Genomic DNA, 19,435 nt, shown 5'->3' with positions numbered 1-19,435 from the left:
TTTTTCTCAATCATAGCTTTTATTAAAAAAAATAGTTTACATGAATTAACATTTACTGGTAAAACTTTTTTCCTTTAGGGTCGTCTTATATTCAGGCTTTTTCTTTTTTTCCTAAGTTAATATTCAGATTTTGGGGGGTCGTCTTATAATCAGGGTCGTCTTATAATCGAGCAAATACGGTATTCATTTCCTATTGACCGTCTGGGACTCGATGACTTGGTGTCCATTTGTCTCTGAATATATATGTGAGAGCACGCGGTTCCAGTAGGTACTCTGGTAGCTCCCTTCTAATATGCTCAGTCTGAGGATGTAATATCTCGCTCCCGTTTCACTGATGGCCAAAGTAGAACCGGTTCCGCAATATTATGGTGATGGGGTTACAATCACATTGGATACCGTTCACAAGGTTTACGTTGCACCCGGTTTAGTTAATCGTTGCACTCTCATTATGTCTTCGCAGCTTTGATCGCGGTCTGTGAGCCTCGGCGCTGACCGTGAAGACGCTGTTACAATGAGTGGAGCCGCTCTCGGAATCGAGATCGTCTTTGTCTTTTTCCTGGCTCTCTTCCTTTTACACCGATACGGAGACTTTAAGAAACAGCACAGGCTCGTGATCGTCGCAACCCTCCTGGCCTGGTACCTCTGTTTCTTGATAGTCTTTATCTTACCGCTGGATGTTAGTACGGTAAGGAACATGAAAGCTTGCGTGTACATGAACATTATATTATGAATTGAAGTAGATCGTGGATTCTGGGGATCACGTTTCTAGAGTTTAGGAGTCAATCTACTTCTTCTAGGATAAAGTATCTCTGTTGGTTGAACTTTACACTTGATCACATTATTGCACGGGTTCAGAAGGTGGCTAGCATACAGCTTGGGATGTAACAGAAGGACTACAAGAGAAGAAAGAAAAAAAGTGAGATAAGATAAGGTTCTTTTAGGTAAAAGGGAGCAGCGTTATGGCTCGTAGGGTTCAAATCATAGCTATTTGGAAGGGTTGAACTTGATGGCCTCTCAGCCCGAGTAACCATGTATTATTAGTTCTTTTGTGTATAAGGGAAAACATGAATGTGGCTCTGTGACCTACAGTATTTGCTGCGACTATTTGAGGGGCAGGGTACTGATAGCAAAACCTACTTTTATCTGGTTTTATATTTGGACAGGAGCCCGCAATGGCTCCTTCGCTGTTTGTCCATCTCCCAATTAAGCAGTTTTGGGATGTAATGTCTCCTTCCAGAGCCTGGCATCGGGTAGAGCACAGAGCATGGAGCGGTAACAAGACGTATGCTGTGGAGTAAATGGGAAAAATTCTGAGCAAACAAAAAATGGATATTCTTCTGCTCCAGGCAGTGAACAATAAAACACCTGTCATCGTGGCTACTGATGCTGCAAATTGGCATACTAGTGTTTATACAGCTCACTCTAGGGAGCGTCTGAAAACCTTTAATGGTGACCATGGCACTACTAAGCCGAAACCAGTTTAACGCCAAGATTGAGAATATAGAACCTGAAAGCTTTAATTAGCATAGAATTGACCCAGGGGAGCCTGACCTGGGGATCCGGCTGTCGCTTCACAGGTATTGTTCTTGGAGTGCAGGTGAGCCAGGGCTGCGTAAATACACCTGTACTATAACACTGATTTGTCCGCAGATACCAGATCTTAAGGATTTAAATTCTATACATCAGATCATGTATTGTGAGATCTGCATAGTTTAGAGGAAGCGTTTAAAGCTCCTATTAAAATGTTGAATTAGTGTAACATGATATAAAACATGGCAGCTATTCTGACGTTTAATAAATCTAAGAGCCAAGTTCAATCGAAATTCAAAACAGCTTTGAATTCGTATAGCAGATAAATCATAGTCTGCAGATCCCAATCCCCACTGGTTACAACTTTCTTAAATGGAAACTCTACTCGGATTAATAATCCACTCGGCTCCACAGTCATTTTTTTGGCTGTAAATTGGCCTGGGCTCCTTTGGCATGTATATACACACCAAAGTAGTCCCTCTACTGTGTTTTTTGTTTCTTTCCTCCTCCTACTAACAATTTTATAATACTTCATGATTTGAATGCTCTTTTCATTCTTCGCAGAAGCCCATAAGTAATGGAAAGTTATCCTATCTTTTCTAGACTATTTACAATCGATGCCTCGCCAGAAATTCATTCTCACCGGTCACCATCAACACAAGCCAGTTTGCGGCCACAACCACAGTAGCCGCGGTTGACAATGTTTCCCGGCCTCAGGTTGATAAGAACGCACTGAGGTATTTTGCTCTCACACACGGCGAGCGGTGATATTCGAAATACATCTGCCATGGCTGCACTTTAAAGAGCCGTGTTTGATCTACTGCATGCAAGCCTAGAATTTGCACACAAGAGCTATAGAGTCCTCTGGTCTTCTCAACATTTACATTCCTCCAAAAATTCTCTTATTGATTTGCCCCATGGATTGTCTTAGGCTATCTATATTTTGCAACCAAAATAAATACACAATCAGAAGGTTATGAATATATAAATGGATATAATATATTATAAGTGCATATGTAGTCTTCCCATAGAATGAACACCACTCTTTATTTATTTATAAAGCGTCCTCGTATTCTTTAGCACTGTATAATGCGTTAATTAAAGTGCAGTCCCTGTTTTGACAGGAGTGCTGATGACGCACCACCCCAGGAGTGTTACAAACCATGGAGCTACATTCCCAAAGGCATCATGCCGATTTTCTGGCGTGTGGTCTATTGGACATCCCAGTTCCTCACTTGGTAAGTGGTACTCCAGATAGTAATGTATACTTAACTATTTCCCCCCGCACAGTATTCATTTCCGTTATTGCATGTTTGCTTTTCCTTTTTTTTACAACATACTTGGCGCATTAAGTTTCCCATCAACACGAAGAGCATTAAGCAAACCATGCGCAGCTGCAAAGTCTTGTGAACTTGTAAGGTAATCGACAGACATTTCTGCCCTAGCGGCTACAGCTGTAGTGTCAGAACAGTCGTTCAGTTCTCCCGATGGCCAATAATATTGTAAACGTTCTCTCTTTGAATAGCCCTTGATACAGAATGCGGATTACTGAAATTAACCCGTTTGCTCCTGTCACAGGATTCTCCTGCCCTTCATGCAGTCCTATGCACGATCTGGTGGCTTCTCCATTACAGGGAAAATTAAGACGGCCCTTATTGAGAATGCTATTTACTACGGAACATACCTGCTGATTTTTGGAGCACTTTTAATCTACGTCGCTGTGAACCCCAAGCTGCACCTGGAGTGGTAATCCTCTATTTTTAAGTTTTTTGTTTTTTTTATTTACGCTTTTGTCTTTCTTTGTTCCTCTGAGCTGTAATGCTGTTCTTCTTGGGTGTCTTCTTTAGTGGGGTAGTATCTGTGGTTGAAAGGCCAGTGCGCTTAACTCCTTAAGGACAACGGGCGGTCCCTAAACCCATTGAAAACAATGCATTTTGAGCCCGTACATGTACAGGCTTTGTCATTAAGGGGTTAAATCACTCTTTGCTCTCTGGTTTGATCAGTTATTCCCTGTCTAGATTTTGTAGCATCTCGAGAGTATCTTCTTCCACTTAATCCGGTTGCGTTTTCCTTTTTTAGGTACCAACTCCAAACCATTGGGATTGCTGCAGCCAACACTTGGGGTCTGTTCCTCCTTGTCCTGTTGATGGGTTATGGCTTAGTGGAAATTCCTCGATCTCACTGGAATGGCGCAAAGAAAGGTTACCTCCTGATGAAAACGTATTTCAAAGCGGCCAAATTAACCACTGAGAAAGCAGATGCAGAAGAAAACTTGGAGGATGTCATGGAGGTAAAGGTTATCAAAATACAAAGGTGTTAGTGTCTTCCATGTCATCCTCACATGACCAGCTTGACCATTTTTTCTGGCGGGTCTTTGGTTTCTAAATAAACAAATCACCCGGGCTTTGTTTTACTGGAAACATTTAAGAAATATTGGGCTTCATTTCATGGTTATTGCCAATCAAGTTATACCAGTAAACATCCAGAATCCTGACTGCACGTTAAAAGCCGCTAGTGACGGTGGGAGTGTAATGGGAGGTTTGGTCCAAAACTACATTTTTCCACACCTGCTTTAAAGCATCTCTATCCGTCATAGTTGTCAAACTGGCACCTGATGCCACCTGTGGCTGTTTGATAGAGGATCAAATCCAGACACGAGGCACAGCTCAGTCCATCAGACTGGTGATCTAATTATACCATTTTAAAGAGCACAGCTATACGATCGAGGAATATGTTTTTTATATACCCAGGGATAGCTGATGACTAGCTCTCCAGCTCCGTCAAAACTAAATTCCATGTGTTTTTTATTAAAGTGTTTTTTTTCAGCCCTAATTTTGACTCCGGATTATGGAAGCTGTATCTATAGAATGATCCTATTATTATTTTATAGGATGGAACTTTAGGTTAATGTAAAGTTTTTAAGAAATGGTTTTGTAAAAACAGTGATTTTACACCTTGTAGCCCTTTGGGTTTTTATGATGGTTTAAGGGGGTGTCGAAACTTGTTTAAAGTCGATACCGCATTTATCGGCTTATAACACGCCCTTTTTGTAACTAAAATATGAAGCTGAAACCCTACCTGCGTGTTATACGGCGATAAATCCTAGAGCTGCACAATCTTCCCCTGCACAGCTCTCTCGCGCACCCTCTCTGATGCCGGGAGCCGGGTGATGACGTCACTCCAGCCCTGGCATCAGCACAAAAAGTAAAACGCTGGAAGGTAGTTCCCAAAAGGTAGGGAGTCTGGATGGGCCTATCAAATACGGGAAATATATAAAATTAGTGTGTGTCTGAGTTTATTATTTAAACTTTTTTACTTAAATTTCCTTGTTACAATGAGGGTGCGTGTTATACACCAGTGCGTTTTATACGCCGATAAATACGGTATGTGTTATGCATCAGTTAGAATGGTATTTTGCCTAAAATCAATGTTGTACATTGGGAGTATTTACATGAGGAAATCGGGTATAAGGAGTGCCTGAAGATTAAGTGACCTCTGTGATCTGAGATCAGTTCCTTATTACATAGACAAATCAGCTCAACAGCTATAATTTATAACGCACCTATAATACACTGATAAATATTGTTTTACTTCAAAAAGATCACACTTATTTTGTTTTTTTAAGTGTGTGTGTGTGTGTATATATATATATATATATATATATATATATATATATAATATATTTTAAACATTTTATATAAATTCATGATTAAACAAGGAGTAGCATGATGCAAATATAGTTGTGTAATAGATGTATTTATTAAAGAAATGTCAACATTGCTCATGAAATGTTTATTGAATTTAGTGTACCACATGTTTCTTTTACTATGCAGGAAGTTCGAAAAGTAAATGAAAGCATTAAATATAATCACCCGTTACGGAAGTGTGTGGACACGATTTTGAAAAAGGTAGGAAAATGCAGTGTTGGGGGTTCTTTTTACTTGCCAGTGCCTGATGGTATGCCTGATACAGGTAGAGAAATGGGCAGAATAGATGGGGTCACCTGCGGCAGGTAGTCTATGGTCGTTAATTGTAAAACGGAATTCTATAGCCCAATGTCAAGTAACCGTGTGGAATAGTCTGTAAGTTGCCATAGCGATTCTTCCACATTTGGAACGTTGCCCCAGAACTGCTGATAATAAATACTAGACTTTTGTGTTTGTCTTCATGGGGAAAAAAATATTATTCGTATTCCATGAATATTCGCCTGTTCCGAGATTGGGCGAATATTCGTGTACACTCTTCGTGTTGATTATTTTTTTTTTCCTTTTTTTTTATTTTTATTAACGCGATACGCAGCAGCTTTGGAGCCAGCTTTTTAAAGGTCCATACGAGTAACTCTATTGGTTGCCAGCAGGGGCTTCCTCTGCCATTAACCAATGAAGTGCAGCTGCTCTTCATTGGTTGATGGCAGACGAGTCCCCTGCTGGCAACCAGTCGAGTCGCTCATATGGACCTTTAACTCCTGATGGTGAAACTCCGCCTCTCCCTACTCCAGGAGTTAAAGGTCCATAAGAGCGACTCTATTGGTCGCCTGCAGGGGCCTCCTCTAGCATCAACCAATTGGTTTTTGAGGGGACAGCAAATTTATGCTGTTATACAGGCTGTACACTCACAACTTTACATTGTAGCAGAGAGTCATTTCTTCAGTGTTGTCACATGAAAAGATAAAATATTTACAAAAATGTGAGGGTGTACTCACTTTTGTGAGATACTGTAGTTGGAGATATTGACGAAGACAAACGCAAAGATTCTTCACGTTGTGTGTCTCCGTGTATGTTTTGCCGCCGCCTTCGTGTTGGTTTTCATGTTCGAAGGGAATACGAATGCACATGTCTAATAAATACGGCCCAATGCACTTGCAGCGTGGTCGGTATTGCAAAGCTTCATTATAATATGTATTTTAGTGCCCAGCCGAGTACCAAGAGAAAATGGGAAGGAATATGGATGACTATGAAGACTTTGAAGAAAGGGATATCAGTTATCCAAGTGAGAAGATGCTTGTGAAACTTCACAAACAGGTATGTGTCCGTGCCGCTAACTCACACTTGGAATTATAACGCATGTGGGGTGATATTTGAACTGGGAAGCTTTTCCTGTTTATATAGAATGTTTTGTTTATGGAAGTCTTTCTTCTGCCGACAGGTTATCTATGCCGTTCAGAGGCATCGTCGGACACAGGTCCAGTGGGGGATACTTCTGGAACAGGCCTTTTATCTGGAAGACATTGCGAAGAACGAGACAAGTGCCACCAGACAGTTTGTTCGTACGTTCCCTCCTCAGGAGTCAGAAAGCTGGTTCAGCCGGCGTTTCTACACCCCCACTATCGGTACGAGCTGCACCCCCGGACTGGCGCGGGGTTCACTCAATAGTTCAGATGCACTTTGCTACGTATGGAGCAGTCAGCTGGAACGTTCTACTTCTTTCCCTGGTGTCTGCGCCACATTTAGAATTCTTTTCTCGGGCATTATGATGTACATGTAATATGGGGAATTGTTACTGATCTTAGAAGAGGGATATGAACCAAACAATCTACAAGTTCAGTTTTACTTTTGAGAAATGTATTATAACATAAAATTATTAATTATATTTTCAGAATATTAATTTGTTTGCAGAAATCCTTTTAGGAAGGCTTTTTTTTTTTTCTTCTAATAATTCAACACACTTCAGTAGTACGTTGATAATATACTCATCAGAGTAATGCCATAGATATGGGGGGGTGAGTATAGTATATATTTTAATGTAGTGTGTATATAATATATATTTCTACATACAGGAGTCTGCATTGAGTCTTTATTGTATTTCATAATCGAAGCAATTAATTTGTTTAAATAGATGTGCTAAACGACCTCTTCATTGGCTGATAAATGGACGATAAGCCGGTTAGGGTGTAATTAATATAACTTTTCGGATCTGTCGACAGAGTGGTATTGGGAATGCCTTCTCCACCCCTGGTGTTCTCGGATCCTGGCCGTCGTCTTGGTCATCGTCTCGGCTGTGGTTGTCTGGTCAGAGTGCACTTTCTTTAGCACAAAACCAGTGCTGTCTCTCTTTGCTGTTTTTATACAGCAGGCGGAGAGAACGTACAACTATATTTATATCGAGGTAAGGAGTGGTGAATGATGACTATTACTGTAATAGTAGCTAACAGATTTAAATAGCACACTTGAAATTATTTGGCATGTTAGAGAGATAGACGGCCAACCCTTTAATTTTGACCTTAACACGTGAAAGGTAATTGTGATAATTGTAATATGAGGCAGCGTATGTGTGTACACATTAGGAGGGGTCACAGTCGTGTAGAGCAAAGAGTTTGAATAGGAATGATGCTGTGGGATTTTAGGGTAGCTGTGTCCTGTCTGTGTGTTTAGGGATTGAGTTTAGTTTTGGTACATGGGTTTGTTACGATTTCTCGTAGATTGTCCACTTCTGAAGCTGTGTCTGCACATCTCTTTAGTCTCTTTAGTGGGGTATACCAACAATATGGTCACACTAATGCTCCATGTACTTGTTTTCAGGTGGCCTGCTTCCTCACCATATTCTTTCTGAGTATCTGTGTTTATTCGACGGTCTTCAGGATCCGGGTATTCAACTATTACTATTTAGCCTCTCACCATCAAACGGACGCATACAGCCTTTTGTTTAGCGGCATGTAAGTAGAATGCCTTGTGTGAGGCTGTTCTCTGAGTATATCTCTGTATATACTGTAGTTTTAGTGAACCAGCAGTGGTAATTTGCCTTTACATGTTATATGAAATTCACAGGTTTTGTCTCTAAAATCCCCAAGGGTTTTTAAATGCTACTATTTCTATGAAAGTAAATTTAAATGACCAGCATTGTTTTTAAGTCGACAAAATAACTACATGCTGTTACAATTTTTTTATTTTTATAAATCATAAGCTGTGAGTACTGCTGTTCAGTCAGTCCTGATAACTACATCAGTTATTGGAAGGCTCCACAAATCACTGTCTGCATACAGATTTATACTTTCAGCCCTTTTGGTGGTCTTTGTCTCCTTTGACCCACACTGTCAGCTTGTTTAAAACTCGTTTAATGTATCTGACATACAGGGAGCAACGAGCGATTCTCTTAGGAATAATGAGAAGCTTTTTGTGATTGTGGTCAGTTTTATCTTCTTTTTATTTATTTTCATTTATTGTTTTGGCTCAGTTTTTCCTTTTCCTTTCTACCAGGCTGTTCTGCCGTCTGACTCCTCCGTTATGTTTGAATTTTTTGGGGCTGACGCACATGGATGTGTCGATTGCTCACCAGAACACCGAGCCAACTGCGTATACCTCTGTAAGCGGTCTTCGTTTTATTACAATATGCAATGCGTTATTATAAATGCCATTGTCGGTGGTATTATAATCCTGTCTCTGTTTTCCAGATTATGGGTTCTTTAAGAGTCCTGCCTCTTATTGCTGATGTGTTTTACATCTACTATCCCATGCTGGTTGTTATCCTTTGTATCGCTACGTACTTCAGGTAAGACGCACATGAAGTATTAGCGTGTTGAGTAAAGGGCATTAATAAAATCTGCTATCAACTGTGAAATAATCCCCCTACGGTAAATGGATATAGCTGGATTGGTCCAACGGGAGAAGTCTATAGCCAAAAGTTTGACTTTGACAGTCACTTCAGAGGTTTCTTTCCATCTCAAGAAGAGATCTCTGAAGTCCCAATTGCTTATGTTGGGACCAATAAAAGATATGACCTTTGACACGAAACCCCCCTGCAATGACATTATAACAGTAAATATCCTTACAGGGAGGCATATACACGACAGTAATCTAGTTCTTGATTTACTGATAATAAAGCATATTTAAATGGTTTACCTGATCTGAGACTAGGATAGTCTGTACACAAAACTCCAAAAGAGTTTTGGCTTTTAAGTTAGGTAAAGTTTTGGTGCACTGAGTTTGATGATTTCCTGATGCCGTTGAGGGATTTTGCATTGACCTCCTGTCTTTTTCTCTAAGCTTGGGGACTCGTTGCTTGAACTTGCTCGGCTTTCAGCAGTTTATAGGAGATAATGACATGACCTCAGACCTCACCGATGAAGGCAGGGAGTTAATCAGAAGAGGTATGATTTTTTTTTTATTTTGTTTTGGGGGGGGACTAAACAATTTGCACAGCCCTAATAAATGCTTTTGTGGTCACCAAGATATTCGACAGGTGCCTTACAAGAACAGATATTATATGCAGATCTGCAATACTTGTTTTGATAAACTACCGTATTTGCTCGATTATAAGACGAGGGTTTTTTCAGAGCAAATGCTCTTATAATCGGGGTCCTCTTATAATGAGACCTCAAATAGTTCTGACTATGAGACGCCTAAGATCCAGATCCCCAGCAGCTGCAGGGGACCTGGATCCTCCTGTCTCCCCCCCCCCCCCCCACCACTTACCGGCAGCGTGTAGATCCCACGCACTTACGCTGCAGCCGGAAGGAGGTGTGGCTATCAGCAGGGGTGCGATCTCCGACAGTCGGGGAAGGTCTGCGCGATGGGCGCAGACCTTCCCCGACTGTCGGAGATCGCACCGGTGCGGGGAATTCTCTCTGACAGTCGGGGAAGGTCTGTGCGATGGACGCAGACAACCCCCGCTGCTAGCCACGCCTCCTTCCTGTTGCATCTACACACTGCCCCGGCTACATGACAGGGGAGTCAGAAGCACCGGTAAGTTTGGGGGGGGGGGGGGGAGTGTTAAATGGGGGGCATAAGGCATTTCTGGAGGCAGAGTGTTCAATGAAATGCCTTTTAACCCCCTTAATGCCACTCTGCCTCCTGAATGCCTTAAACCTCCCTATATGCCACTCTTCCCCATAATATGCCCTTTAACTCCCTTAATGCCAGAGTGACATATAGGGTTATAAGGCATTTCTGGAAGCAGAGTGGCACATAGAGGGTCAAAAGGTATATAATGGGGCACAGTGGCATATAGAGGGTTAAAAGGCATATCATGGGGCACAGTGGCATATAGGGGGTATAAGGCATTTCTGGGGCAGATGTGCATAACAGGGGGGAGCAGGTTGGAAAATAGAAGGAAATAAAACCAAAATATTTTTCTCAATCATAGCTTTTATTAAAAAAAATAGTTTACATGAATTAACATTTACTGGCTTTTTCTTTTTTTCCTAAATTAATATTCAGATTTGGGGGGGGGTTGTCTTATAATCGAGCAAATACGGTAATTCCTGGCTCCAGTGAAATAACGCTTATTTCGATGTGCAAATGTTGTGTTCTGTTTGTATCTCTTTAGTGTTTTGAGATGTGCAAAATTAAGTAATCAAGTTTTTGGGGGGGGTTTATTTGAATTTTAGAGAAAAGAAAACGTCAGAGACTAGAAGACGGTGAAACACGTCGAAGGGTAAAGTATCTCATGGCCTATTGTGGCTTTTTAGCTTGTCAATACTTCTTCACACGTAGAACTCAAAATACAGAAAAGGGAACAAACTCACAGCACGTTCCACAAACCAATGAGAGCTTCTGATTTATTTAGACAAAATATTGTTTCAGTGGCATATTAAAACCGCTCTTTATTGTTATGACCTTGCTATTGTGACCGCAAACCTCTTAGATCTTTCACCCATCCGTTTGTCATCGCAGCTGTCTGATCTCTTTTCTGCTTGCAGGAATGGAAAGAGAGATACTCGAACAACAGAGAAGACACCGGCCGAAACAGGAATGTGCACTCCGAACAAAAGGAGCCAAGTTACACCGAAATGACTACTTCTAGATGTAATTAATATTACATAATTTGAAGCGTTTCATGTGGGTTCGTGACGCAACTGATTACAATGAAGTCCAACACTATGACTTCTGTTTGTAGAGCGTTCGTGGGCCAGAAAATGCATGAAATTGATATTAATGTTCTACAAGATGATGGGCTAGTGCTGATCTAATCTTAAGCGATATTATTGCGTTTTGTTTAGAATTTCAGTAGATTGCATAGCGCTGTTACACTAAGGGAGAATATGAAATTAAAATATATACGACTATACGTTGTATATTGACAATATATACAAGTTAATAATTACATGGACATACAAGACATAGTGGTACTAGAGAGGAGATCGTACACTGAAAAAGTGGAACTGAATCACTAAGCATTGAGTTTAAATGATACAACAAGGGGTATGGTGCTTCCATTTGTGCTTTATACCAATATAACGGACTGCAGACCACAGAATATTAGATGCTTTGGAGGTTTTGAGAAATAAAGTTGATGAGCTATTAGTACAGGGCAGTTAATGTTGGAGTAAAGCCTTTTTTGTGTATTGTAATAGACTTCTATCTGGTGCTTTATGTATTAGACCTTTGTCATGTAACAGATGGCCGACGTCTACTTATCTTATATCTTCCAGCATCAAAGTACACAAGAGCAAACAACAGATCTGAAAAAGATCGGATAGAACTGCTGCAAGACGCAGAGCCGTTGGATTTTAATGCAGACACGTTTACCGATGATCCGCTTGACTCTGAATCGGGACGGTGAGTGTCGCTTCGGTGAGGATGGGTTTGCATGTTGGCTGATAAATACCATTGCAGCGTTTAGCTTTCAGTAACTAATACTCATTGATAACCTTGTATTGGCCTTCTAACCTCTGCAAGACCCTACCAGGCAACGGTATTGGGTCAGGAATTGGTTGACAATAAGTCAACCTTAGTAAATGGGACAGGGGATGCTGGTGAAAGAGGAAGAGTGTCTTTGCTTGATGTTCACATTGTTTGCTCCAGTGTACATAATGAACAGCAGAGGGTGCGTTAAGAGCATATTAGAGAGGGGGTAATCGTAGGACTCTGCAGATACTTTTGCTTTCCATTGCCTCCTTTGCTGTACACTCGGGTCATGAGGGTATCTTTCACCAACACTACTACTGTTTAGGAGAGAGAATTAAGTTGCCCGATCTCTCTGTCCCGCCGAGCTCTCCCTGGCTATAAATCCAATGCTTGACGTGGAGTTTATGCACTTAAACAAGACTCAACTTATCGAGTTCATTATGTGCGCTGAAGAGTCAACTTTTAACTTTCTCCTGCAAGTTGAACATTTACACATAGTTCAACTGTTGGGACTTACAAGAAATATCCCTAATTTATAATAAAAGTTAGTGAAATTGTCTCGCCTGTAAATTCTTGCTTTGGTTGATTGATTTCATGTCCATACACCTTCCTCGTGTCATTCTTTCATTACTTTTCTGTGTGCTCCTTCCCTCAAAAGTCACTTTTCTCTGTGTAACGCATTCGCTAATTTTTCATCTATTTAGGTACCAGCCGGGCGGAAGATATTTATCCATGTCTACGTCAAACAGCAGAATATTTGATGATGTATAAGTCTGGCCAGGAACACAGATCATCTAAAACTACAGATGTCCCAGCTGTATATATCCCAGCTCGTGATAAAACAAAACAAAAAAATGGTTTTCATCTGAAGGAAAAAAAAATCTGATAACAATAACTTTGAAAATCACTTAACAGCCTTTGCACTTTTTGAGGCTGAAAGAGCCGCCATATCTTCCGGGTTGGACCTACGCCTACATAAAGTGGCGTGCAAACACTACTCCGTCTACTGTTACAACAGATGTCATGTGTTTGTGTTACCTGTTAATGACTGGAAATACGTCGCTGTAGCAGGACAGTATGGAAATCGGCATAGATTGCTTTTAGTTGCACAATGCTGTCATTTGCTGATTTTTATTTATTTTCATACTAGTTTGTCGCCTTTTTCTAAATTATTCGTGGGAGGTTAAACTACGCGTTCTTATTCTAGGCTTTTCTCAACCTAAATGGGCCGATATCTTTTACAGCACAGCTGATCAACATAAAGCGGGAATGTAGACCTGAAATCGTCTGTGGGCCTTGTATGCTAATGGATGGGAGGGGCTAAACAGAAGCTGATTTACATACAGTTACCGTGTGTCGCCTTTAAAGTCAGACAACTGCGGGAAAGAAAATGGAGCGTTGCGTTGCCTGTAGTGTGTGTGTGAAAGGGCTGGTGTCCCTATGTTTGTAAACAGTCTACCCCCCCCCCCCGTACCTTACGTACCTGCTTCCCAGTGTAAGGTGACAATCCAGTAGCATTAGGTGGGGTACGTACATGTCTGATTGCGTTTTTCACTCTGTGGGTCTCGGTCTGGACCGTTAACACTGGGGTCTGTAAATAGGCTAACGGAGCTTTTGTGTGTGGGAGGAAGTGCTGCTCGTTATTGCATGCAGGGGGCTTAATATTTTGCTTAGTGTATGTTGTGCATAACTTTGCACCTGCTAACAAAGGACACATTTTTTAGATGCTGAGAAAAAGTGAAGCTCTTATAATCTGTAGAAACCAAGCATCTGACGGCAAGGGTACTGTGTGCTTGTGTTTAAAGGGTCGTTGCTTCTGCAGTGTAAAATTGTTAATTTTCTGTAAAGAGATATTTTAATACTTTATTGAAGGACCCCCCCACACACACACCCAATACCATCAAATTACCAATTAAGCTATTACAAACAAATTGATTTGTAATTTTAAATGCTCCGCAAACCCACACATAAGCGATACTTGTGTGACCTGAACTAACAAAGGAAAGCAATACTTTGTGACACATGCTGTACATTTACTGCACATGGAACGGTCTGAAAGCCTAGTTCTGCTCTCATTCTTGTGATGCGCCTGGGGATGTGGTTACGGACCGGCTTCCATCAGCGATGATGCTTTACCTGGTTAGATCAGTGGGACATTCTGGCAATTAACCCTTTTGTCTGTGTTCTGTAGAAACCCCTTGGATCCTTGCGGATATGACGTTTGTCTTGCCTTTCTAGTACAATGCGGGAGCTATTGAAGAGATTTCATATGGATAGCTTTTCAGCATAACGGGTAGCATTATTTATCTCGGTAGCTAGTAGGTGGTATGCCTCGAGTGCCGGTTCAGGATTAGTTTTTTCTGGATACCGTTGCATTTTTTTATCGGGGATGTTGGCGTCACGTGAAGGATAATATTGGCATTGGAACAGCGTCTGTGATTCATAGTCCTTGGGTACAAAGTTTTCAGCAAGTGTTGCAATGAAAATCAGACCAAGTTGTCTTCATCTAGCTTCACAAAATTGTGCTGGTGTGCGGTAATCTGGGGTCAATCTGAGGGTCAAGCACAACTCTGATACCTTGGGCTCCCGGTCTTTAATGTTATGAAGAACATTTGTCACAAAGGAAATCACAAGGGAATTTTTTTTAAGAGTATCAACAAGAGCAGACGAGTCTCCAGACGAGATTTCTGGGTGCCCAGCTGTACAAAGTCACAAAAACCTGATCCCATTGGTGATCCGCATGTCTGGAACCGGACATCGTTCAGAGCAGCACATGCTAGAATTTCCAACTACCGTGCGTCAGCAACGCTGAATGTTGGCTGAAGATGTGGAAGAGGAAAGCGTGTCGTCTTTGCAATGTAGGAGTCTGAACTGGAAAACTCGTTACGGGCGATCTCTATCACGTTGTAAAAAAAACGTGTGTTACATGGACAGAAGTCATCGTTATTCTCCATTTCACTAGAATCACAGAACAATTTTTCAACTTCTACATATTATGTAGAAAGCCATCGGTGGCCGTACAGATTTGATCTTCTGTGTTCCCACGAAATATGTGGCTTTCTTCTGGGCTGTTGCCAGAGGTCCTCTGATCCAGTATGTAGCGGCTGAAGATTTTTCTCGTGTCTTCAGAACGGGATATGTATAGGATATGACAGCACAGATATGTTTCTTCCACTGCTTTGCTCCAGCTTCTCCTTCGCCCGAGCTTCCCGTGTATTGGTGTGACGTTTAATAGTTGAATATGGCCGGCTGTATTTTGCCCGTAATGATGACATCAAATACCAGTTCTATGATCTTCCGATAGATGCTGTTACAAAACGGTTGTAGCAGGCGTAATGAACGCACATCCCTCTGATAAAGCCTTTCCTTTGCTAACTATATTCTGCTTTTAGCGGAAACCTCAATTTTTTTATAACATGTTTTCAAGGTTTTAAATTGTTTTCTGTTAGTGTCTGTCAAGTTTATCAGTTTTGTGCCTTTTTTTCTGTTTTAATTTCCAAGTAAAGCACCCGAGATGTTATCTTGCTGCATTGTAGTGCATAGTGGATAGCTTTAGTACCCAGAAGGCCCTTTTACTAGTGAAACAATCAATTTGGTATTTTTTTTTCTTCTCTTCCCTTGGGGTAAGAAGTGGAAGAATCTGTCGGTCAGCAAGTAAAATAAAAGATAACAAAAAAAAAAAAAAACTAATTCTGCTTTATATAAGATATAAAATATAGTTAAAAAAACTAAAATAACCTACGAGACCAGTATAAGTCGAAAATATCCATCAGCTTCAATGTTTTTAATAATTTGTGGAATGTGTGCATTTTTATTTCTTTTCGGCAATTTCAAAAGCAACTCTGGGAAAATTTCTGGGGGCCACAAAGATATTGTATACGTTAAAGGACACGCTATGACCTGAGTGCCCAATTAAAAGCCAATTTGCTTCTCCGGTGTTCATCCTACCGATCCAATGTCATCGCAGGAAATTGGTGAGTTCATATGGATTGGAATGGAATGACGCAGGAAGAGTGATTGCGCACACGTATGTGGATATATAGTGAGTTATATTACCAAGTAAGTCTGATCAGCACAAACATTCCATTGGTTGCAATGGTGATGAGGCAAATTCTCAAAACCACTTTTTAAACGACCCCAAAGTGGTGCTTTTTGGGGTTTTTTTGTTAATTCAGCAGGTGTTTGCTTTTCGGTGTTCTTTTTGTACAGCGTGATCATTATACTGGTGGCAGGCTGTATCAATAGACTGTAGTTAATTAATTCTATACTGGATATTGGTGGGAACATGCCGCCTTGATGGTTTTATATAGGTGCCGTCTTTGTTTGGCCTCACTAGATATACAGCATAAATAGTTCTAACAGTTTCTGTTAAAGCCTTCTTGCTGTAAAATGATTTCTACAACATGGCACTTTGCAGTCTCCCTTTGAATCCATTGATTTCATGGTAATTGTGGTATTATGTAATGTACTAATATGTCAGTATTTGTACGGTTTGATGAATGAATAATGCCAATTAGTCCAGTTTGCACAGTCTTTTACGCTACAGATCAGCAGAACCCGGCAGGCCTATTCACCTGGAAGGAACTTTAAATGTTGCAATTATTCGGTCTTTTATGAAGTTTTATATACTGGTTGGGGGGGGGGGTGTAATTTTATTGAATCCATTTGACCTCCTTGCCAAATTTTCATTGATTGCTATTGTCCCCAGAGCAGAGCCACCAATCCATGCTTTATCTCTAACCTCTAATGTAACTATAGCGGGTTGTATGTATAGACCGCGAGCATATGGAACCCTCCAGGAGGTAAAGACGCCCTCATTAAGCAACATGTGACTTCATCATTCTTTAGGTATAGTTCTTATTTCAACGTTGTGTGCTGCAAGGCTCTCTGGTAGTCAAGGGGTTAAAGCAGGAACGTTAAACTGAATTCAGAAAAGGCTGGACCGGACCCCGTTTGAATAAATTAAAGGTTACATTTCCTTATGCTTTTCCCTAAAGCAGCCGCCACTCAATAGTATTTAGCACTGTAGTTCTGAATGCTACATGGCCTTTTATCAAAGTACCTATGTGTATTTCTACCCAATTATTTACATTTTCACAATTTTATTTTTTGACAGTTTAAGGAATATAAAAGTAACAATTCTGTTCTTTCCTGAGAATCGTATTGCTGCTTGTCAAGTGACATTTTCCATGATATCGCAGCCAAACTGAAGTCATGTACAGAAGGCCCTCCTGCCGAAGTAGCTATAGGAATACCAAATGTACGACGGATACCGGCTCAGGCTTTAAGTAACGCTTTTGGCCACGGTTTGGAATTCGCAGTTTTTTTTTTTTTGTTTTTTGTTTTTTCTTATATATATATATATATATATATATATATATATATATATATATATATATATATATATATATATATATAAATTTTCCCTTTAAATTGATATTTTGCACAAGCTCTGTATTCTAGTGCTGGTTTTTATGGCCTTTTTTGGAGTGGTTTGATGTTTCTGATGAGCACACGCGATATGATAACTGTAAATAGTATTTGTGAGCGATTCCCATAAATCGGTTCTTGCAACGGATACATTCTCAGATCATTGTGGGGCAAATCAAAGAAGCACAGCCGTACTTTAGCTTTGAGAGCATTGCTTAGGGTAGTCGGTTTACCGAAAGGTACTGGTGTGTAGGGGGGTGTAACATATATAATGTAGGTTTTTTTTTTTTTCTCCTATGGGAATTCTAACATTTTTGCATCCCCAAATAATGTTTAATGGAATCTGGAATACAACGTATATTTGTGACATCATGTGACTTTTATTTTCCCCACCTCTGCCTTAATTTCCACTCTTGCCTGAAGGATGCCAGACTATTTATTTAGAGCTTATCTGTAAAGGGGTTTAAGTTATTTGGCAATGCATTTCTTATTAATGTTTGATTAACTGGTTTGTCATGCAACTGCTGTTAGACCATTTCTGGTTTGCATGAAATAAAATATATGTATATGGTGATTAATTACAAGTTTTGCTCCGCATCAATATATTTAGAAGTTCACAGTGGATTTTTTTGTAATTGTATTTCTTTCTGAGACAAAGTTGTGTTAGAGTAGACATTACCCCTACCGTGACGTGTCCCAGTCGCTGGATACTACGCGCTAGTACCTGGAACTACCAGTAATTTGCAACCAAAACGTGAGACCCATGCATTAAACTGTTAGCGGTGATTTATTCTCACCTAGGCTTAGCGCACCAGGTCCATGTGGCCAGCAGTCCTCCTAACACAAAACCAGAGTATAGAACACTTTTGGGTGATCTTCCCAATGGCTGGCTACAAGGGAGATCTCTGATTTCCCCCCCAACTGGCCTGTTTTGGTCCCCAGAAGGATGCTCTTCAAGCTACTGTGCACCTTTTGAGATGGGGGCCACTGGGTTGTGATGACATATCCTAGCGCTCAGCATTGAGAATGGCAGCTTTGGCTCGCCCAAGGAAAATACATTTGCCGATCGTTGGCATATTATACTGATATGAACTTTATCTACAAACCACAAACACTACATAACGCACCCAAACACACTATACACTGTACACTCCAGTGCCCCACTCAGCTTAAGAGTTAGTTGGGTCCTTAAGGGTTAGTTGGGGACTAAGGAGGTAAAAGCAGATTGACAGCACTGGACTTAATGCTCAGAGGGAAAAAAGGACAGCCTCATCACATGTATTTTAGCCAATATTGCTGAGTTAAAAAAAAAAAAATATGAGAAAATATGTATAGGAACTACTCCGCTTTCTCACATCCACTTATTCACTTGTGCAAAATCTCTAAAGCTAATCCTTTTCACAGAAAATGAATTCCCTTGTGATATCCGATCTGTTTTACTGCAACTTCACCAATTCCTCCCGAACAGGTCTGGCAGGCTAATTTTCTCACCCCATCGCTCTCTATCTGCTGCCCCTCTGTGCCGGTCCCACCACTGGCTCCCAACCTCCTCCAGAATACAAAGTAATCTCCATACGGGCTGGGCCTTTAAGTAACGATAATCGCGTCTTTGTGATTTAACGGATGGTGTACCTGTTCTCTGTAATTCTCTTCTTATTCTAACTTTAACTTCCCGCTTAACACAACTATTTAGGGCTGTCATTAAACATAAAGGGGGCGCAGGGCCAAACTGCCCACCCAACGTGGAAGTCAGTGCATCTACTGCCACAGACCTCTCCGCCGACACTTCCCTCGCTGTCTGCGTGTCGCCAATGTCATGTTGTACAAAGTCAAGGGAGGACGTGTTAGTGGATGGCTGTCACGGCACCTGAGGATTATGGCTGCTGTTGAAGGGACCAAAGGGATACCCCTCA

General features: G+C 40.9%; 1 protein-coding gene across 3 annotated transcripts; it reads left to right on the top strand.

The window, feature by feature from the left end:
• Positions 1–511: 511 nt before the first annotated feature.
• Positions 512–12,863, top strand: LOC149283766 (G protein-coupled receptor-associated protein LMBRD2). 3 transcript variants are annotated; one of them, XM_089497325.1, is made up of 18 exons: positions 512–685; positions 2,134–2,195; positions 2,640–2,768; positions 3,109–3,276; positions 3,610–3,820; positions 5,364–5,438; positions 6,438–6,551; positions 6,676–6,859; positions 7,454–7,635; positions 8,049–8,182; positions 8,724–8,829; positions 8,918–9,015; positions 9,510–9,613; positions 10,853–10,899; positions 11,165–11,270; positions 11,763–11,768; positions 11,897–12,023; positions 12,797–12,863. In XM_089497325.1, the coding sequence occupies exons 1-18, from the start codon at positions 512–514 to the stop codon at positions 12,861–12,863; spliced, it is 2,094 nt and encodes a 697-aa protein (XP_089353451.1). The 3 variants fall into 3 exon arrangements, with proteins under 3 accessions (XP_089353451.1, XP_089353450.1, XP_089353449.1); XM_089497324.1 differs by lacking the exon at positions 11,763–11,768 and having other exon boundaries at positions 2,658–2,768; XM_089497323.1 differs by lacking the exon at positions 11,763–11,768 and having other exon boundaries at positions 2,134–2,247; positions 2,635–2,768.
• The last annotated feature ends 6,572 nt before the right edge of the window (positions 12,864–19,435 follow it).

Source organism: Sceloporus occidentalis, unplaced genomic scaffold (assembly GCF_023333645.1).
Source record: "Sceloporus occidentalis isolate IW3139 unplaced genomic scaffold, rSceOcc1.0.p SCAF_101, whole genome shotgun sequence".
NCBI lineage: Eukaryota > Metazoa > Chordata > Lepidosauria > Squamata > Phrynosomatidae > Sceloporus > Sceloporus occidentalis.
This window is presented reverse-complemented; position numbering and strand designations above follow the sequence as displayed.

What these genes read in the sequence shown, in the direction of transcription:
- LOC149283766 (XM_089497323.1), top strand. Translation starts at nt 512, where the DNA reads ATGAGTGGAGCCGCTCTCGGAATCGAGATCGTCTTTGTCTTTTTCCTG. An exon ending in TTGTGAAACTTCACAAACAG is followed by an intron (nt 6,552 to 6,675) that starts GTATGTGTCCGT and finishes TTCTGCCGACAG; the next exon opens with GTTATCTATGCCGTTCAGAG. An exon ending in ACAACTATATTTATATCGAG is followed by an intron (nt 7,636 to 8,048) that starts GTAAGGAGTGGT and finishes ACTTGTTTTCAG; the next exon opens with GTGGCCTGCTTCCTCACCAT.